The following is a 22188-nucleotide window of genomic DNA, read 5'->3' as shown; positions in this document are numbered from 1 at the left end:
CCCCAAATATTCACACAGGCTATCTGTGCTTGACCTGTAGTAGAGCATTTCAAGCTCGTATTCATCTGATAAGCTACAGTCAGACACACTGAAAATTCATTTTATCATGGTGATGTCATTTTGGTCCTCTTCAAAAACTTAGGACAACAACCAACCAGTCAGGAAGTTTTTCAAAGTTATTTTTCTTAAAACATAGTTGCTATTATATAAATTGTTCTCTTGGTTCTGCTTACTTCACTCTGAATTACTTCAAATAGCTCTTTCAAGTTTTCTGTAAAACTATCCATTTTGTCATTTTTTTATGATGCAATAATATTCCACATGCCAAAATTTGTTTAGCCATTCTCCTATAGATGGGCATCCCCTTTGTTTCTAGGTTTTTGCCACTACAAAATGAGCTGCTACAAATATTTTTGCACATATGGGTCCTTTTTCTCCTTCTATAATCCCTTTAGGTGCATGATTAGTAGTTGTATTTCTGGGTAAAATAGTATGTAACAGTTTAGTGACTGGAGGTACAGTTCTAAATTACTCTCCAGAATGGCTGGACCAATTCACAGTTCCTACAGCAGTGCATTAGTATACTTGCCTTATGCATTGATTTGTTCTTTTTCTCTTTTGTTGATGAAAGCATTGAGAGATATAATTTTTCCTCCAAAGATTGTTTTAACTATATTCCATAAGGTTTGGTATATTGCCTCATTATTGTCAAGTTCTTTGATGAAACTTTCTATTATTTCTATGACCCACCAATTTGTTCTTTGACTCACTTTTAGGATTTAGTCCCCAATTAATTTTTAATTCTTTATTCAAAGGCTATTAATTGAATATCATTTTATTGCATATTGATCAATAAATTATTTGCTTTTCTGATTTGGGTTGAAGTTTTTATGACCCAATACATAATTAGTTTTTGGTAAAAATGCTCCCCATGGCTAAAAAGTATGCAAACTTCTTTCTGTTCCCATTTAGAAATCATCAAAGTTGTATCATCTCTAATTTTTCTAAAGTTCTAGTCATGTCCTTAACTTATCTCTTGCTTACTTTTTGGTCAGATTTATCAAAGTATGAACAGTATATGTTGAGGTTCCCCTGTTACAGTTTTACTATTTCTCCACACAATTCAGTCTATTAATCAAGCATAACTTCCCTGCTTTATCTTTTAGTCATGTCTAGGTTTACTTTAGCCTTAACTGAACTTGTGATTGCTATTCCTGTGTTTTGAGGTTGCAGAAAGCATAATAGATTCTGCTCTTGTTCCTCATTTGGATCTTGTTTCTTGTAAACAACATATTTTTGAATTCTGCTTCCTAATCCATTCTCTCAATCTCTTCAGTTTTATCAGTGAGTTCATCCCATTTATTAAAGATGAGTATTAGGGCCAAGAGATGTGAAAGCAGTATGCCTGGATCATAGGATCATACATGTAGACATGAAAGGGACCTCAGAGGCCATTTCAATCTTCATTTTACAGATGAGTAAACTGAGGGCCAGAGAGGTTAAGTGAGTTAGCCAATGTCACGTAGGTAGTATCAAATGAAGGATTTGAACCAATGTCCTATGGTGTGGGATAGGATGCTGGTAGAATTGGGGAGGTATGAGTTAACCAACCCCAGACTCCCAAATAGGTGGCACAGTCAGTTAGAGAGCTGGGCCTGGAAGTAGGAAGAACTGAATTCAAATCCAGCCTCAGACACTTACTATCTGTGTGATCCTGGGCAAACCACTTAACCCTGTTTGCCTCAATTTCCTCATCTGTCAAATGAGCTAGATAAGGAAATGGCCAACCACTCCAGCATCTTTGGCAAGAAAACTCCAAATGGAGTCGCAAAAAGTCAGACATGACTGAAAATTGACTAAACAACAAAAGATTTCCACAATACCAGCAGGTCCTATGTTGGGCAAGGAAGGTGTACAGAAGACCTGTGGCTGTTTGGGCTAATTTTGCCCCCCAAATATATTGATCTGGGACCCAGTTGTGAGACTTTTGGACAAGAAGAATATATGAGTTTTCAGGACTTTAGTGGAGAGCTCCTGAGACCACAGGGAACCTCCTTGCCAAGTGCTTTTAACCTTCTTGCTGGCACTTTTCATTGTTTGACTGTCTTGGGACATACTTCCTAGGGTAGGGGAGGATTTACATGATTTTTTTTTATTAATAAATGAACTGCTTATTTGAACCTTTGGGCACGAGAATGTGGAAGTGACTAAGATGTCTTTTGACTTTTCCACTCTCCAGTGTGCTCCTACTATATATGCTGCTGGGATGAAGAGTAAAGCAGTAGACATGATGAGAGACAGATGGACTGAATGAAGGAGTCCACCAGGCTTAATGTGTGAGGAGAGGCAGTAGGCATGGAACAATCCAAAATTTGGAGGAAGAGGAAAAGTACCATTTGGGAGTGGGGGAAATAAATATGGGATTCTCACCTGACTTATTAGGTGCAGCTATTATTGGCTGAGCAACTCCTGCTCCCAATGGGCTAGTCACCTATGTAATGGTCCTAGACCTGTTTAACCTGTTTGGAGGAAAATGGTAGGCGCCGTTGTCATGAATCACTTTGGGGTAAGGAGCCTTTCCTCCCACCCCTGGGGTCTTCTTACACCTGGATACTTCCCTTTTTCCCAATTCTCTCTCCCCCAGCCCTACCCTCAGAATCACCATTCTCTCCTATGTTGGGTTGGAGGGCAGATTTTTGTCTAATGGCCTAGAACTCCTTTCACAAATATCAAGGTCCCTGGAATCACAGGTCTTATCCCTATCTATCTAGCCTCATCCACCAGGAATTCTAGCTCTGCTCTCTTTCCCCCTAATGAAAGCACTAGTGGAGGTGATTGATCTTCTGTGGGCATCACAAATAAAATTTTCCACAAATACCATCTCTCAGTATTCCGATGCTTCTGCAGCTTCTGGTCTAAAAGCTTTGAAATTATTATAGGACTAAATCTCTAAAGTTCCCATCTCTCTAAACTTATGCTCCTAAAAAGAGGAACTAGGGAATAGACATCAAACAGATGTTGGCAGCTTCAGCCCTGAATCATCCTAGCTAGATAATGTGTGGATACGAGGGGGAACAGAGCTCAAAGCATGTGATGTAATTTCAAAAATCACTGGAACTGCTGACAGAAGACAGCAATTTTTGCCACTTATTAAGCTTTGTGTGATCAAAGGCAGGTCAAGTCTCTGGGCTTTAGTTTTCTCCTCTATAAAATGGGGATAATAATGGTTGTCCTGCCTACCTCCTAGTTTAAGGGCAATCAAATGAAATCAGTACACAAAATCACTTTGAAATTAGCAAAAATCTTACCAATGTAAGCAGTTTTAAGCTATCATTCTGTAATTATATACATATATGTATAAACACATATATCTACATATCTTCATATGTGTGTATATACAATATATGTATGTTATCTGTCTTTCTCCCTTTCTTCTCTTGTGTGTCTTCTCTTTCTCTCTCCTATCTCCCCTCTCCTCTCTTCCCTTCTCTCTCTCTCTCTCTCTCTCTCTCTCTCTCTCTCTCTCTCTCTCTCTCCTTTTTCCTCTTCTCTCTTCTCCCTCCACAAATATATGCCATATTTCCAGCTTTCCTTGTCTGTAATAACATGGAAGGACCCTGAAAGAAATGAGAATCAGAGTTATTACATGGAATCTATTTTCTGTCATGTATTTTCTCAATTCACAGACATTAATAGTATCATGTAGAGTCCCTGATCTTCACAGGTTGGAAGCCAGTAGCATAGTGGAAAGAACATTGTACTTGGGAGTTAGAAGACCATCACTGAGTCAGGTAATCTTACTTTTCTCATTTGTAAAATGGAGTTAGTATTATTGGTTCTATCTGCATCCTAGGGGTGGTAAAGCTTGACTCACTGTAGAATGATTTAGCAGCAACATTGGTCCCAAACACACACACACACACACACACACACACACACACACACATACACGCACACACGTGTGCACGCGCACATGCGCGAGCGCACATACACACATTCTAGGTAAGGGGGGGGATGCCCAAAGGGGTGCTATCAGTGTGGAACTTCATATATGACTTTTTAATGTATTTTTTTTTCTCAGCTCAATTCCCCTTTCTGCCAGAAGGCTTTCCTGGTGCCTCCCCAGCCCCACCCCTCAACCTCTTCCCAGCTTGTGGTTTTCTTCTGAGATGAGCTTCCAATTTATGTTGCACATATTTAGTATTTGCAGTTATTTGCATGTTGTCTCTCCAATTAGAATGTGAGCTCCTTGGAGTTAGGGATGGTTTTTGCCTTTCTTTGTATCCCCAGAGCTATGTACCCTCTGGAACATATCCCATGAAATGGCTCAATAAACACGTATTGACTTACTAACTTGTCTTCCTCCTTTTTCTTCAAAAAAAATTTTTTTTTTGTTATTTACTAAACCATACATATTCCATGATACCACTACTAGTCCTAAACTCCCAAAAAATTAAAGAAAGAGGGAAAGGATCCATATGTACAAAAATACTTCTAGCAGTATCTCTTTTTGTGGTGGCAAAGAACTGGAGACAAAAGGGATGCTCATTATTTGGGGAATGACTGAACAGATTACGGTATATGAATACAAAGTAACACTATTGTGCTCTCTATAAGAAACAAGGAAGGAAACTGTTTCAGACAAACCTAGGAAGACTTGTATGAACTAGGCGCAGAGTGAAGTAAACAAAACCAAACAAGCAAATTATACAGTAACAACAACATGGTAACAATAAACAACTTTGAAAGACTTAAGAATTCTGATCACTGCAATCACCGTCCACAATTTCAGAGGATAGATAATGCTACCCACCTTCCGAGAGAGAGGTGATTGACTCAGATGCAGAATGAGGCATACTTTACTGGACATGGCCTCTTCTGGACCTGGCCAATGGGAAGGGTTGGTTTTGCTTGATTACATATGCTTGTTATACAGGTTTGTTTGTTTTTCTTTTAAATTGGAAGATTAGAATGAGATACAGAGGGAGAGAAAACAGATTTTTGTTCATAAGAAATGTAATTTTAAGAGTTCTTTGTTACTGGGCATGGTTCTCTGGAAGGAGGAAGGATACAGGGAGAAATCTAGATGATGTAAACACAAAAAAAGATCAATAAAAATCTATTTTAAAAAATGATTTACCAACAGAAGTGTGAGGTAAGCGTCTTCTTATGAACATCCAGTATATGGCAGTGAGAACCCCTGGGACCAGAAGATCAGGGAAACCTCAGAGGCAAAAATCAGTGACCCTAACACAAATTTAGCCCTCCTCTTTCCAAACCTGACCTTTGCTCCTTCTAGTGGAAGTGCTGGGTGTTGGACAGATGATAGCAGGAAGGGAAAAGGCAGGGCCTAGATATGACACACAGCATGGGATGACTGTCTCCTGAATCAGTAGGAGTCAGACCTTCTGAGCACTAACTCTGGCCCTCATCCTGGCCCAGTGCCCTTTAGCCCATTGAAAGAAGGAAACTGCCCTCCCTCAGGCCAAAGAGGAAGGCAAGCCAGCAGCATGAGGTCTCAGGTGGCATGAGTTTTGGCAGCTGGGAGGAACCTGAGTAGGGATGGCAAGAATCATCCCAGAGCATATCTAATGCATCTAATGGCAGCATTTGATCACTGCCTGACCTTCATTTATTTATCAAGATCCAAAGATGGCTGGTGAGAGGGGAGACATGATGGTGACACAGGCCTTGGGTCCACAATATACCCATGGGGCTCAGGACTCTGGGGTGAGCACATGTGTGAAAACAAAGAAGGGTATATCCATCCCCTGAGTTGCCTCATCTTGAGGCTGACTGTAACATACCTGTCTTTGCTACTCCAACCTAAAAATATAGCTTCCACTCAGCTGGGAAATTTGTAATCTAGAAAGAACCTCCAAGGCAAATTGTCAAAGCCAAGATGGCGAACATGCAATTAAAACAAAAATTGCCAAGTCACATGTTCTGTAGATAAATGGAAAAGGAAAGATAAGGGTTGTGATTTATCACCTTGTTTGTGTCTCCCTGTTGGCTTTAAAAAGCCATTATGAAAGGCAGGATAGTATAGTGGATGGAATTTGGGGCGTGGAGTCAGGAAGAACTGAGGTCAAATTCTACCTTAGACATTTATTAGCTGTGCCATCCTGGGCAAGTGATTTAGCCTCTTGCAACCTCAGTTTACTCATCTGTAAAATGGGGATACTATTAAGTGGGAAAGTAAATAAATAAATTTTCTTACAAAAAAAACCCAAGGGATAATATTCATACCTATTTCACAGTGTAGTTGTGAGGATCTAATGAGATAAACATGAATAAAACACCTTGTAAATTTATAAATATTAGTACTCATCCACAGAGAAAGAACTATGGAGTCTGAATGAAAATCAAAGCGCACTAATTTCTCTTTTTTTCCTTTCTCATGGTTTTTCCCTTTTGTTCTGATGTTTCTTTCACAACATGTCTAATGTGGAAATATGTTTAACATGATTGTATTGTATAATCTATTTCAGATTGCATGCCATCTTGAGGAGTGGGGAGGGGAAGGAGGGAGAAAAAAATTTGGAATTCAAAATCCTATAAAGGAATGTTGAAAACTATCTTTGCATGGAATTGGAAAAAATAAAATACTATTAAGTTAGGGGGAAAAATAAAAAAAAAGAAATGTTAGCATCCTACTGCCAGTCACAAGTTCTGTGGATAAATGGAAAAAGATAAGGTTGTTGGGGTTTTTTTTTGACGGTCAACGTCCGTTCCTTTTACAGTTTACGATGACTTCCATGGACTGTGAAAGCAATAAAAGGCATCCAGCTATGCCTTACATCAACGTTTCACACAAAGAAAATACAGAAATATCATATTACCTAATTTTCTATTTAAAAGAATTCCTGTGGGCACAAAGCAGAATGCTAGAAAATCACGGAGAAAAGAAAATGTATAAAGAAAGAAGTATTTCTTACATCAAAAAAGTCCAAGAATCACAAAGTCTACATGAGCTTGTAGTACAGATTTATTCAGTATAAAAGTGAAAGAGCATTAGTTCTGTAATAAAAATTCCAATTTGGTATAGGGCAAACTTTACAATAGCAGCCAGTAAAGAAGGGAAGGGAAAGGTAGAGGGATAGGTGAACAGGCACATTGGAACTGTGAGGACATGTATATTGACCACTATCAAACCAATGTAAGTTTCTTGGTTTTTCATGGAAAACATTTTATCCACCTATTTTTTCCTTCTAAATTTAAGTCCATCAAAGTCCAACACATTGTTTCAATTTTTTTTGGCTTGATTTTCTTGGTGATAATACAACAACAGTAAGTTTACTACTTTTCCTGCCCACTATGAAAAAATTAGATGATAAAGATAAGGTTTATAAATGCCCATACCACTTCTTTTATTTGCTACCTTACTGGCAAAAAAAGCTTTTATGAAAGGCAGTGTGGCTTAATGGAAAGAGCACTGGACTTGGAGTCAGGAAGACCAGGGTTGGAATGCTACTTCAGATATCTCAATCAGGCAACAGATGTGTATTAGCCAATTTCTTGTGCCTGGCAATGGGATTGCAAAGACAAGTAAAATTGTCCCTGCCTTCCTAGAGCTTACATACTATTGGAGGAGACATGTCTAAATCCAGGTAGAATCTTTTTTTTTTTTTTTTTTGCTGGTTTTTATTTCTCCCCAGTTTTTTGAAAAACACAAGTTTTATTGATTATTTAACAATGTACAGAATACTGATAATCAATATACCTCAAATATCAGAATGGGCATCCCTGCTGAATAATTTTGGCTACTTGGACAAGTGAAGTCAGTCACATAGGATTACTTGTCCAATGGACTTTGCTATGTCTGTATCAATAAAGATTTGTTTTATGTGCCAGGATGAACATAGACATGTTCATTTTTATAAAAAAAGATTATAATGATTTTTAAAATATATTCATTTCATTTATTTTTAATGCTTTACAATCACTACCATAAAACTTAGATTTTTTTTTCCCCCTTACCTACCCCCCACCACCCTTCTCCCTCCCCAAGGCGGCATACAATTCTATATAGGATCTACACATACATTCCTATTGAATACATTTTCACTATGGTCATGCTGTGCAGAAGAACTAAAATAAATGGGAGAAATCATATAACAAACCAAAACATAATACACACACACACACACACACACACACACAAATGATTTGCTACATTCTGTGATTTAATTCCATAGTTCTTTCTCTGAATGTGGAAGGTATTTTGCCTTAGAAGACCATTGGGAATTTTTTTTTTAATGTCCTCGCATTGCTATGAAGATCCAAGTCTACCAGAAAAAACTCTCGCACACTGTGGTCATTGCTGTGCACAAAGTTCTCCTGGTTCTGCTCCTTTCACTCAGCATCAGATTATATAAGTCTTTCCAGGTCTCTCTGAAGTCTTCTTGTTCATCATTTCTTATGGCACAATAATATTCCATTACATTCATATACCATAATTTATTCAGCCATTCCCCAATTGATGGGCATCCCCTTGATTTCCAGTTTTTGGCCACTACAAAGAGTGCTGCTATAAATATTTTTGTACATGTGGGGACCCTTTCCCATTTTTTGGATCTCTTGGGGATACAGTCCTAGAAGTGATATTGCTGGGTCAAAGGGTATGTACATTTTTGTAGCCCTTTGGGCAAAGTTCCAAATTGCTCTCCAGAATGGTTGGATGAGCTCACAGCTCCACCAAAAATGAATTAGTGTTCCAACTCTCCCACATCCTCTCCAACATTTATCATTTTCCTGTTCTGTCATGTTTTCAATCTAATAGGTGTGATGTGGTACCTCAGAGTTGTTTTGATTTGCATCTCTCTAATCAAAAGTGATTTAGAGCATTTTTTTCATATGATTATAAATATCTTTAATTTCTTCCTCTGAAAATTCCCTGTTCATATCCTTTGGCCATTTATCATTTGGGGAATGACTTGTATTGTACATTTGACTCGGTTCTCTATATATTCTAGAAATGAGGTCTTTATCCCCAAGATTAGCTATAAAATTTTTTTTCCGAATATACTATATCCCTCTGAATTTTGGTTGCATTGGGTTTGGTTGTGCAAAAACTTTTCAGTTTAATGTAATCAAAATTATCCATCTTGCACTTCATAATGCTTTCTATCTCTTCTTTAGTCAAAAATTCTTCCCTTCTCCATAAATCTGATAACTACACTATCCCTTGCTCTTCCAGTTTGTCCATGATATCAATCTTTATACCTAGATTGTGTTCCCATTTGAACTTTATTCTTGTGTAGGGTGTCAGGCATGGGTCTATGCCTAGTTTCTGCCACACTGTTATCCAGTTTTCCCAGCAATTTTTGTCGAACAGTGAGTTCTTATCCCAGAAGCTGGGGTCCTTGGGTTTATCAAACAGGAGATTGCTATATTCATTGCCTACTATGTCTTGAGTACCTAACATATTCCACTTCTCTATCCTTCTGTTTCTTAGCCAGTATCTTAGCCAGTGGTTTTGATAATTACTGCTTTATAATACAATTTGAGATCTGGTAGTGCTAGGCTACCTTCCCAAGCATTTCTTTTCATTAGTCCCTTTGATATTCTGGACCTTTTGTTCTTCTAGATGAATTTTGAGATCATTTTATCCAGCTCTAGAAAATAACTATCTGATAGCTTAATTGGTATGGCACTAAGTAAGTAAATTAATTTAGGTAGAATTGTCATTTTTATTACATTGGCTCGGCCTACCCATGAGCAACTGATGTTTTTCCACTTACTTAGATCTGACTTTATTTGTGCACAGGTAGAATCTTAAAATGATTGTATTTTTAAGAAAAAGGAAAGAGAATCTTGGGAGAAGAGTCAGTTTTGCCTAGACTGAATGGTGAGATATTCTCTGTGTGTGAAAAAGACACAGAAAGAATTGATAGAACTTCTTTCCTAAGAGACAGATATTTTTAGAGAACTTAGTTTAATTCTTAGCTTATAAAGAGATATTAGATGTAGAATTCCTGGGAGATTTGGATCACCATCCTGAGAGAACTGTGTTTCTTGAGTTGGGGTCCCATTAGTGAAAAGATTCTGGTCCACATCTTTTTCCCGTATTTTTAGAGAATAAAAAGGTGACTGACTGTGAACTTTTCTTACTGTGACACATTGTAAATAATTATTTGTCTTTGTTTTATTATTTGTTACACAGTTAATAAGTTGTATGAGCAAGAATATTGATGTTTAAGCCTATGAGCCTGAAGAGTTTGAGACTGAAAGAAAAAAGGAAAAGCTGAGGGAGGAAAAGCTTTCTATGGTTTATTTATAAACTATGAGTCTGAGTTAATTAAGAGAAATGATGCGTTTCTAATCATTTCTGAGGAAATGTCAAAATCTACCCTTTGATCACCTTAGAACCCAGGCAAAGAAATAAAAAAGGAAATGATTTAGGGCTGAGGGTTGGTGTGATTTTCAAGTAGTTACACATGTAGCCCTGGTAAGGTTTCACACAGGCAATCTATATGGGAAAGAAGGTTGGTATTGTTTCTAAAAATCTATTACTTATCAAAATAAATACAAAGTTATTTGGGAGAAAAGTACTAGCAACTGTGTGCATCAGGAAAGACCGTGCAGATGGTGGCATTTGAACTGAACCTTTTTTTGGTAGGGGGGGAATGGGTCTCCCTGTTTCACTTAGGTTTGAAGTACGCTGACCACTCACTGGCTTGATCTCATTAGGGATCATTCCAAAAGTTTTGACCTGCTCCATTTCTAACCTGTCAGTTTGCCCCTTAGATATACTGCTGTGCACTATCTCTACCTCTCTCCTTATTTCCTCCCTCCACTCCCAATTGTGGACACCTGATTAATTTAGTCCTACTGCAGCTCAAAACTCTGGAGCTCAAGAGATCCACCAGTCTCAGCCTCCCTAGGGATTGCAGGTATGTGCCACTATACCTGGCACTTGAGAGCTGAGTTTTGAAGGTAACTAGGGCTGGCTAACCTCAATAAGCCTCAGTTTCCTCATCTATAAAATGGAGATAATAATAATACCTACATCACAGGGTTGTTATAAGTACCAAATGAGAGAATTTAATGCACTTTCAGACATGGCCAATGTGGGAATTTGTTTTGGTTGGGTATGCATATTTGTTGCAACAGTTTTGTTTTTCTTTTTCCCCAATATCAGGATGGGAACATGGGAGGAAAAAGAGGTATCCATGAAGTTGCTAAAAATAAGAATGAAAAAGAAAAAGGAGAGAAAAAGTCATTAAATCATTTAAATGAGAGAAGAGAATGGAAAGAAACACAGATAAGCAGGACAGCTTTGATAATTAAATACTGAATTCATTATACACTTAAAAAGAAAGGCAAGAGGAGAGTTTAGGTGGAGCCAAGATGGCTGAGAAAAGCTCAGAAGTTGCCTGAGTTCTCCCCAGTTTTCCTCAGAAACAATGTTAAATCGAGCCTCTAAATGGATTCTGGGGTGACAAAACCCACAAAAATATGGAGTGAAATAATTTTCCAGCTTAAGATAACTTAAAATAATTTTAGGAAAGAAAGGTCTATCTCATTTGGGTAAAAGAGGTGCACAACCCAGCAGAAACAGTGTTTGGGCAAGCCAGAGGGAGGCTCATAACCACAGCACAGATCAACAAGAGAGGCCCTTGGGCCTGGTTCAGCAGGCCAGTTGTGAGGCCTCCAGCCACAGCACAGAAGGCAAACTGCCAGCCCTGGGACCCTGGCACAACAGGTACAACTAGGTCAGGCTACCCCAGCACAGAGGGCAAATCGTTAGCCCCAGAGGCCCTGGCACAGAAAGCCAGTGATCAAGCCCTTGGACCTCAGCATGAGAAGCTGAGGGCAGTGCCCCCTATGTCCCAGGAGCAGAACCCAGATTTAAATGTCACAAAATAAGCTAAAAATGAGCAAAAATCAGAAAACAGTCCTGACCACAAAAAGCCACAGTGGCAATAGGAAAGATCAAAACACCAACTCAGAAGAGGACAACAATGTCAAAATGCCTACATACAAAGCCTCAAAGGGAAATATAAATTGCTCTCAAGCTCAAAAAGCCTTCTTGGAAAAGCTCAAAAAGAATTTTAAAAATCAAATGAGAGAGGTAGAAGAAAAAGTGGGAAAAGAAATGAGAGTTATGCAAGAGAGTCAATAGCTTGGAAAAGGAAGGACAAAAACTGATGGAAGAAAAACAATTCCTTAAAAAATACAATTGATCAAATTTGGGGGGGAGGAAATCCACTGAAGAAAACAACTCTTTAAAAAGTAGAATTGGCCAAATGGAAAAGGAGATGCAAAAGCTAACTAAAGAATTTTGGGGTTTGTCCTTTGTTGCTGAAGAAAACCATGCCATCAGAGAAATGATGACATGACTTGCATTGGACTTTTCTTTGCGTGAGGGAGAGCTGTGCAGGTCACCAGCCTCACTTTTCCTCCAGAGCCATCTGAATCCAGTGACCAGATATTCATCAGGATGACTGGAGATGACCCAGGATGTGCTGGGAGACCTTGAGCCCTTTAGGCCAAGGTCTTTGCAGGTACTCACTAGGGTGAGGTAACACCCATTCATTGAATAGGCCTGCTTAAGAAAGTAGTAACAGTAGTAATAGTTTAAGAAGAAGTAATGAGGCCAAGAAAAAGAAAGACATCAGGCTAGGAGGGAAACAGCAACAGTTACTATTGATAATCACTGTAAAGCCAGGAGGGTCCAGAGGAGCCCTTAGGCAAGGGCTCATTGGCTTCCCAGCTTGAAAGTGCAGCAGGTTTAAGGTTTTGGGAAAGGAAAAGATAGGGAAGGGAAGGGAAGGGAAGGGAAGGGAAGGGAAGAGAAAGGAAACTAGATAGTAAAACTCAAGTCAACTGGGCATCTTTTGGCCATCCAAATTTACCTTCCTTTGGAGAGGAGAAGGAAGGGGAGGGGGAGGCAGACAGGAGAGGAGGAGCTGAGTTACTCAGCTAGCTGGGTCCCCATTCAGCCAGCTGCATCTACTCACAGGATTGTGTTCATCCTTCGTCGCCAAAGAAGATCATGCCATCAGAGAAATGATGACGACTTGCATGGTTTTTACAAAAAGAGGAGGAAAGGAAGAGAATAAGCATTTAAGGGCTTACTATGTACCAGGCACTGTACTAAGGCTTTAAAAATATTTCAAAATATCTCATTGATCCTCACAACAACCCTGGTAGGAAGGTACTATTGTTATCCCCATTTTATAGCTGAAAAAACTGAGGCAAAGAAGTTAAGTGGTCACACAGCTAGGAGGTGCTTGAGGCTGAATTTGAACTCAAGTTTTCCTGACTCCAGGCATAGCACTCTATCTATTGTACCACCTCATTATCCCTTCAAAAGAACAAAGGAATACTCATGGCTTTCACCCTTCCATCTCCCCATCAAAGACTAGGGAAAAGGCTCTCTCCAGTTCTGGTCCCTGCACCCCTAAAATTGGCTTATCCTATCCTCTATGACACCAGAATCTCAGAGGTCACCTAGGCCAAGTTCTACGTGAAGCACTAACCCCCTCTTTGGGAGGAAGCACCTGACTCAGTGACCTTGAGGGTGGGAGGAGGCTTGTTTTTCCAGGCATCTTGGAGCTGGAGGAGGAGTCTCAGAAGTATAGTATCCAGCACAGCCAGCCCTTCCCAGGAACACCGGAGCCCACTGGAACAAACAAGGGAAGAGATAACAATCCTCCCCCACCCCATTCTCTACCCCAACCCAGTGGTCCTGCCACTCTGGTTCTCCCAAAGTACAACCCCCTCCTCATTCTCCCCTCCTCAACTCCCACTAACTCACTTGTGATCCAGCAGCAACAGGCCTTGTGACTGAAGCTCCCTCACTTCCTCAGATTCTCCAAACACATCCCATAGTGATAAGTGGGGATCAAAATGCAGCCAGTGCTGGAAAGGACAGAGTCAGAGTTATATCCCACCTCCCTCCTCAACCTCTTGCCCTGGGGGACTTTTCAGTCCCCAGTTTCCAAAAGCTTGAGTGTGAGCATTATGCCAGGGTGTATAGGGGAGTAGGCCTGGACTGACCCTCTGGAAATAGCTATGCTGTGTCTCACCCTGTATATATGCATGCTACAAGCTGATGTCTCGCTGGAGCATGCGGCAACTCAGAGCGCAGCCTGAGGGGAAACAGACGTTACCCTAGCATTCAACCACTCATCAAGCAAGAATCTGCAAATGATTTGGGAGTAACCTCCAGGCCACACTTCCTCCTTCCTCCATGCTTTCCACACCTGATCCAGTCTCCCTCTCCCACAGTTATCCTGTCTTTTCCTCTTTGGCTCTGTGTCTCTTTCAATGCCTATGGCCTAGAGCACAGTAGGAACTCAATAAACATTTGACTACAGTGGTGAGAGTACTGGCTCTGGATTCTAGGGATGAGGGGGAGGGTATCACAAGTTGCCTCTGATGTTCATTCTCTTAATCTCAGTTTTCCTTTCAGTTCTAGCTGTCTGTTCATAGACAACATCAACATCCATACAGATGACCCTTCAAAGAGCTGGACAGATAAACCAACCTCTTCTATCAAGTCCAATCTGTCAGCTATTTATTAAGCAACTACTTAATACTGTATTTAGTAACTATAAAATTTGAGTGCAAAATTATAAAACTGAGAATACTAAGACAAAATAAAAGAGTCCCTATACTTAGAAAGCTGATACTACTAGGATCTGGTGCTGGATGGGGTAGCGAGATAGATAGGGCCAGGGCAGCTAGGGTAATGCAGTGAATAGAGTCCTTGGCCTAGAGTCAGGAAGATTCATCTTCCTGAGTTCAAATCTGGTTTCAAACACTTACTAGCTGTGTGACGCTGGGCAAGTAACTTCACCCTGTTGGGTTTAGTTTCCTCATCTGTCAAATGAGATGGAGAAGGAAATGGCAAACCACTCCATTATCTTTGTCAAGAAAACCCTAAATGGGGTCACAACTGAAAAATGAACTACAGAGGACAGGAACCAACCAGATCTGTGATTTCATTGGTATAGGGGCTCCTGGGTGAGGAAACTCCCTCTACCAATGCAGGTAGGCACCTTCTCTACAAGTTATAGTCTTAGAGAATTCCTTTAGAGTACTGAGAGGGTTAGGTAACTTGTCCAATGCCACACTGCCAGAATGAACTCGGAGGACTTGAGCTCCATTGGGTGGGGGTGGGGGGGAGCAGTGGAGATAGAACATGTAAACAGATAAGTATGTACATGATAATCTGGGGAGGAAGAAAGAAGCAAAAACTACTATGGAGATCCCCAAAAGCTTTTCAGAAGAGAGAGCATATGAGCTGAGATCTGAAGGGAGTCAGAGATTCTAAGAGGTGGAGGGGAGGAGAGAGTACAATTCAGGTATGTTCAGCTACAATATAACACAACACAATACAATTCAACACAATACAATACAGCCTATACAAAGGTAGGGAGGTAGAATGTAAAGTACCAAGTTTGGAGAACAGCAAACAGGCTAGTTTGAATAGAATACAAAGTACAGAAAGAGGTATAATGTACAACAAGCCTGGGCAGATAAGCTGGGGACAAACTGTGAAGGGCTTTCAATGCCAAGGGAGGAGTTTTTATTTTATCCTAGAGGCAACAGGTCACCCCTGAAAAGTCCTTGAGCAGGAGAATAACAAAATGAGGCATGCTTTAGAAAGATTATTTTGGCAGCTATGCAGAGGACACATTAGAAAAGGGAGGTATTGGAATCTCAGAATCCAACTGGAGGCTGTTGCAAGTCCTGGTGGAAGGTGATGAGGACCCAAATTAGAGTTGTGGCCATGTTATTGGAGAGAAGGGAATAAATGGAGGAGAACTTACGAGACTTGGCAACTGAGTTACTATAGAGAATGAGGGAAGGGAAAGGGTCAAGCCATCTGTCTACCAGGACAGCCACATCTCATACCTCATATTCACTTGATACTTATCCACTCCCCATATCTAGAAACCCGAAATTCCTTACCCTGATCACAATCTCCCCTCTCTATTTCTTCCCCACCCTCACTAGTACTAAGCTTCCTGGTGTGACCTCCAGGCCCTCAACTTCTCCCTATCCCTTCAGCCATTCATTTTCATTCTGCTTCCCTTCCTTCTGGATCCCAGAGCCAGCAATTCCACCAGCCTAAACTTCCTAGGACCCTTGGTCTACCATTACTGTCCTAATCTCCAAGCTTAGGTAACCCACACTAGGCTATCTCTCTACTCTCTCCCACACACTGCTTGAGGTAGTCATGAGAATGTTTTCATTATAAATTATAAAATCATAAATTACATTACATAAATACATTACATAAATTATAAATACATAATATACATTATAAATTCATAACAACAAATTCGCTGCTGGCTGTTCAAACAGAATACAGCAGATGACCTCACATCTAAACTCATTAACATTTCCCTTAAAACCCACTCCTTTTCCTGGACTTTCTGTTTCTGTTAACAGTATTTAGAAAAGCCAAGGTCATCTACTGCATCGTGGGCCATTGCCAGTTATCCGGACTTTTATCTTGCTGCTGGATTTCAATGGCTCTGGAGGAGACAGTGAAGCTGACTACTTTGGACAGCTCTACCTCACTTAAACCTAATTCTCCCACAAGTCAAGACATCACCCTCATGATTTCATTGGTTCTCTTGCAAAGCAAAGGATAAACGACCATTACAAATATCCAAATCACCCAGGTTCAAAACTTTAGATTTTCTTCGACTCCTAAAGGCCACTAGGTGGCGTAGTGGATGGAGGGCTGGGTCTAGAGTCAGAAAGATTTGATTTTAAGTCTAGCCTCAGATACTTAGTAACTGTAACATTCCTTCCCCCCCCCCCCCCCCCCTCGGGCAAGCCACTTTCTGCTTCAGTTTCCTCAACTGTAAAATGGGGATAATAACAGCACCTTCCTCTCAGGGGTGTTTAGAGATCAAATGATGTATAATGCATGCAAAGCACTTAGCACAGTACCTGGTGCATGGTATGTGTTTAATAAATATTTGCTTTCTTCCTGTCTCTATCTCCTCTCTGTCCTGCAAAATGGATCCCCACAATATGCCTGAAATTATCGTTCTCATTGCTACCACACCTTTACTTAGGTCTTTATCATCTCTTGCGTGGATTATTTCAATATCCAATACCCCATAGAAAGTTAATCTTTCAGATGCACTGATCCTGATACAGTCCAGTGCTAAAAAAAAAAAACAAACCAAACAATTAAAAAAACCTCTTTCAATAGCTCCTCACTATCCCCTTTAAAAAGTCAGAATTATTGATTCTGGCATTCAAGGCTTTCCACAACCTGACTCCTAAATCTCTTTCTTCTTCCTTGCTGTATCTCATGATACCTATATTCCAGCCAAACTATTCCTCATTCCCTGAACTCACCTGTACTTTTCCACCTTTGCTCATATTGTTTCCCATTATCCGAATGCCTTCTCTGTCATGTGTCCCTCCTTCCCTCTTCCCTCTCCTGAAATCCTCCATATCCTCCAAGGTTTAGTTCAAAAGTCCTGTGTCCCATGAATCTGCCTCTGCACACTCCAGCAGGAAGTGATCTCTTACAAAATCCTATAATAATGGCTTGTATCTACCTACCATATCCTCTTTCGCATTAGTTATTTGCGTGCTTGCTTTGAATCTCTTCTATTAAATTGCTAGGTTCTCAAGGGCAGGAACCAACTCTTATTTGTTTTTGGACCTGCCTGCATACCTAGCACAAAACAGGAACATAATACATATCTGTCCAATGAATAAAATAATTAATTGCAAATATCACTCCCATTTCATAGACCAGCTTGATGCTAAGTCAGAGTCAAGCTGACATTCTTGCAGCTTCCCCACCAAAAGTGGCCTAACTCAGTCCTTCTGCTCAACTACTAGGCAGTATTTGGAGTTCCTTCCTTCCACTGTGGTTTTCCCCGTTTGTAGCTTTAGATACTGCTCTATCATTTCTAGAAAGAGAGAAGGGGGAAGACCCTGTGAGACACAAAAGCATCCTTTAGAGTCTGCTCCCATGACAGGCCTCTAGTGTTGGCCCAGTGTGGAAGGGGGTTCATTGTGTGATGGTGTGTGTGTGCATGTATGACTGAACGGTAGGTAGTATGTGATCTCTAGGCTGGCAGAGAAGGCCCTGGAGGTAAGAGCAAACTCTAGAAGGTGGTTCTCATCAGTCACTTTACCTGGTGAGTGATTCCTATGTCTGTACGTAACCCCAGAGCCAAAACCTCCTCCAGTCTGAAACAGAGATGCAAACAGCTGTACCAGTACTCAAGGGATTCTGGGGAAAGGGGCTGTCATCATGATCATCATCATACACACACACACACACACACACACACACACACACACACACACACATACACACACACATGCTATGTTAGGTGTGTTTGTATGCATATATGGCAGATGAAGCCCTAGGAAACATATAGAAAGGGGAGGGCAGTCAATAATAATGCTAGGAATAGCCTATGGGGGTGGGGAACAGTGCAGATAAAAGCTTCACCCAGATATACTCACAGCTCCAGCTCACTCAGGGAGACTCGCTTTCGGGTGCCATGTCCAAACATTGAAACTTCCTTCATCCAATTATTAGGCTCCAAAGTCTGGATTCGAGCTTCCCGGAGGGTCCCTCCATCCCCCTGGGGCACAAATCGCCCATGGGCCCCTAAGACAGAGAAATCCCATGGGTATAGCTCACTTCTAGCTCTTTCATCTTGGGCTTCCCATCTGGTCTCAGGACTCACCTGGCCCAACACCTATGTACTGACCACCTTGCCAATAGGTCCAGTTATGGATGCTGACAGCTCCCTGCAAAGAAAGGAGACAGTTAGAGAAGAGGGAAGAGAGCCCTAGGACCCACTCCCATTGGGTGATATGAATACCCAGCCAAGGAAGTTCCCCACCCAAGTTAGGACATATAAATGCCTCACACGAGTACCCTTAAATTAGTCAAGGAATGAGGAGTATATGAGTATATGAGTCCTAGGAACCCCGAAGGCAGATGCCATAGTGCCTTCTCAGACTCCCCAGTGCCTTCTCAATATTTGCCCTTTCCCCAGTTCTGATATCCTTTTACCCATATGCCCTACCTTTCTCTCTCAATGACCTGGACTTTATATTATTGCCCTCAAAACAACTATTAGCGCCCCTATCCAACCTCATACTTCAAAGTAAGGGCTCACATTTCTGGCAAAGTTGGAAACTTCATACTGGCGGAACCCGGCCTCCCTCAGGACCTCCCGTCCATCCTGGTACATTTCAGCTGCAACTTCTGGGTCTGGGGAGGGCAAGGTCCCTTGCTGGACATGGGCAAAGAGTATAGTGCCCCTCTCCAGAGTCAGCTGATAGAGAGAGACGTGGTCATCGCAGAAGGAAAGTAGCTCCTGCAGTTGCCTAAGCCATGGTTCCACCTGCTGCGCTGGGAGGCCAAACATGAAATCCACAGATGTGCGCCCCGGAAACAGACGCTGTGCCTCTTCCAAGGTGCCCAAGGCTTCTGACACTGAGTGTGTCCTGCCTAGCAGCTGGAGTTCTGTATTATCTAAGGACTGAAAAAAGGGAAAGGGAAAGGAAAGGGAGGAACTGTAAAGAAAGGGAGACAGGGTGGTCTGGTTTGGCAAGAGGGAAGGAGACAAAATTTGGCCTTGAGAAGGTATGGATGTGAGGATATATGGAGAGTTAGAGGAGAGGCAGAGGGTTTCTGGAAAAGGAGAAAGGTTGGTGATGAACATGACAAGGGTGGAGTATGTTAAGTGTGTATGTGTGTATGTGTATGTGTGTGTGTGTGTGTGTTCAAGAAAGGCAGGAAAGTGAGACATCCTAAGACTAATTCTTAATCTGAGGTCTGCGAACTTCTTTTCTTAAAAAATATTTTGATAACTACATTCTAATGTAATTAGTTTTTTTTATAATCCTATGTATCTTATTTTATGCATTTAACAACATCATTTTGAGAAGGGATCCAAAATCTGCTCAAGGGGTCCATGACATCAAAAAGATTAAAAAGGATAGGAGGCTGACTCAATCAGCCAATTAACTCTGGAGTAAGACCTAGAGAAGAAAGGGGTAGGGGGAAGTGTGGGAGGCAGAGCAGAGGGGTTTGGGAACACTGACATATAAGGAGAAAGGAGTGACTGGTCACCTGGATGCCAATGGATAGCCTGTTGACACCTGCCCCTCGGAAGGCAGCCAGCCTTGATGCCTGCGATGAGGTAGGGTTGGCTTCTAGAGTAATTTCAGCTTTGGCAGGCAAGTCGGTGGTCCCAGCAATAGCCTCCAGGACTGAGGCCACTGTGTGAGGGCTGGCCAGGCTCGGTGTCCCCCCACCAAAGAATACAGAGTCGATCCTAGAAAGAAAGTAGCAGCAGAGGAAGGGGACAGGAATGAGAAAAGGCCTAAGCAAGGGCCCTGAAGTATCTTTGTGTTCCTTTTACTTGGCACATGCCTGCCCTCCAGGGGTTCTTAATAAATGCCAGTGAATTGACAGATGGATCCCCTTCACCTCCCATCTCTCCACCTCCAGAAGGAGGTCCCCTCCAAGGAACTCACCGCTGCACCCCACTGAGTTTCAGCAGTGTAGTTGTCTCCTTCACCAGGCATCTCTGCATGGCATCCTCATCTAGCCCTCGGGGGATATACTTGTTAAAGTTACAATAACTGCAACGCTTTTCACAGTATGGCCACTGAGAAAGCGAGACAGAGAGAGTGAGAGACAAAGAGACAGAGAAACAAGGGAAGAGAAGAGAAGAGAAGAGAAGAGAATAGAAGAGAAGAGAAGAGAAGAGAAGAGAAGAGAAGAGAAGAGAAGAGAAGAGAAGAGAAGAGAAGAGAAGACAGGAGGGAGGGTGGGTGAAGCAGGTTTCCTTAGGCTTTCCTTCCAGCGCTCCAGTCCCTTCCAGCGCTCAGCCCTATCCCAGTCTTTCAATACTCATGAATACCCTTGATTCTAGTTGGGGGGGGGGGGGGGGGGGGGCGGAGAAGAAGGTGAGAGACAGCTACCCCTCACCCCCGATCTGAGCATCCCCCAAACTCAATCCTTCTCTTCTCCCAACCCAGGATTCCCCAGGGTCCAGAAGCCTACTCCATCCTGGATCCCTTCATTTTGGTTCGGAAAGTTACAGAGATGGTGAGAGGAGTCATGGAGGAATAGATAAAACACTCTTTCAAGGAACAATGACAGGTGATTTGATGACAGTTTTAGAACTGGAAAGTGGGGAGAGCAGCATTTTTTAAATCATAAAATGCATAGAATTATAAAGGAAACCAATGCTACTGCAATACACTTATTGAAATATTTTTACAAACATGTTGTCAGACTCCCTCCCAGGGGCAGAGGGAAGGGACTCCCAATTTCCAGATTGCCAGAAGCTCGGAACACACAGCTGTGTCCAAACCTGGGATCATGTCTGGCAGGGCGCTGGGGCTGAGACAATATCTGGGCAGGGGGTTGGGTCTGGGGCTGAGACCCTGTGTGGGCCGGGGGCTGAGGCGGGGGCCGGGGCTGGGTCTGGGACCGTGTGTGGGCAGGGGGTTGGGTCTGGGTCTGGGACCGTGTGTGGGCAGGGGGTTGTGTCTGGGGCTGAGACCCTGTGTGGGCAGGGGGCTGAGGCGGGGGCCGGGGCTGGGGCCTGGGCCGGGCCGAGCCAGCCGGGTGGCTGGGATTAGAGCTAGGACTGGCTGGCCCTCCCCTACTCACGTGCACGTAAAGCGCCGCGCTCCGGCTCCCAGGCGGCGGCTGTACCGCCGCTCGAGGGCGCCCCTGGTCCTGGTCTTGACCTTGGTTAGGTGCCCCGACACAGCTCCGTCTGCTCGCACATTGGGTGCCTAGGGTGGCCGCGGCCCTGCAGCGAGCTCGGATCCCAGGAAGCGCCAGGCTTGCAGCGAGCCCCGGATCTTGGCCACTGCCTTCTGCCCTTCTTCCCAAGCCTTTAGGCGATCTGGCCTCCGCTCCCTCCCTCCTCCCACCACACCCCCACCCCGCCGGGGTCGAGTAGGGTGCAGACGGCTAAGGGTCCCTTCGGTCTTATCTAGGTGGATAGGAAGCCGAGGTCAACCAGCTGCGCCTTCCTCCCTTGCACACGCACCCCTGTGGAGCAGCCCGGCTCTGCGGGGGGCGGCTGAAGGCCGAGTGGAGCAGCACTTGTGAGTTCCCCGGACCCCAGGGTCCCTAACCAGAATGAAACCTTCAAATGCCTGCCCCGGACTGGCTGGAGACCTCCGGTCTGCAAGCGCCACCTG

The 22188-nt window shown here is 42.5% G+C and overlaps 1 protein-coding gene and 1 long non-coding RNA gene across 2 annotated transcripts; both read right to left on the bottom strand.

Annotated features, from left to right (window-relative positions):
* Positions 1-11026: 11026 nt before the first annotated feature.
* LOC140528647 (uncharacterized) lies at positions 11027-13054 on the bottom strand. Its single transcript, XR_011975234.1, has 2 exons — positions 12966-13054; positions 11027-11183 (listed from the first exon to the last, which is right to left on the bottom strand). It is a non-coding gene; the product is annotated as an uncharacterized lncRNA (long non-coding RNA).
* Positions 13055-13342: 288 nt separating this feature from the next.
* RSAD1 (radical S-adenosyl methionine domain containing 1) lies at positions 13343-21731 on the bottom strand. Its single transcript, XM_072646662.1, has 9 exons — positions 21647-21731; positions 20500-20633; positions 20093-20297; positions 19134-19499; positions 18696-18759; positions 18469-18616; positions 18132-18186; positions 13766-13869; positions 13343-13630 (listed from the first exon to the last, which is right to left on the bottom strand). Exons 2-9 carry the CDS (start codon positions 20556-20558, stop codon positions 13483-13485), a joined length of 1149 nt encoding a protein of 382 aa, XP_072502763.1. The 5' UTR covers positions 20559-20633; positions 21647-21731; the 3' UTR covers positions 13343-13482.
* Between the last annotated feature and the right edge of the window lie 457 nt (positions 21732-22188).

This window comes from Notamacropus eugenii, chromosome 2 (assembly GCF_028372415.1).
Source record: "Notamacropus eugenii isolate mMacEug1 chromosome 2, mMacEug1.pri_v2, whole genome shotgun sequence".
Lineage (NCBI taxonomy): Eukaryota > Metazoa > Chordata > Mammalia > Diprotodontia > Macropodidae > Notamacropus > Notamacropus eugenii.
The sequence above is the reverse complement of the archived record's forward strand: the minus strand, read 5'-3'. Positions and strand labels throughout refer to the sequence as shown.

Bases quoted from the DNA above. Each gene is read 5' to 3' on its own strand.
- RSAD1 (XM_072646662.1), bottom strand. From the start codon at position 20,558: ATGCAGAGATGCCTGGTGAAGGAGACAACTACACTGCTGAAACTCAGT. The intron at 18,617-18,695 runs GTGAGTCCTGAG...TCTCTGTCTTAG, and splicing joins GTACATAGGTGTTGGGCCAG to GGGCCCATGGGCGATTTGTG. The intron at 13,870-18,131 runs GTAAAGTGACTG...TGTCCTTTCCAG, and splicing joins ACATAGGAATCACTCACCAG to CACTGGCTGCATTTTGATCC.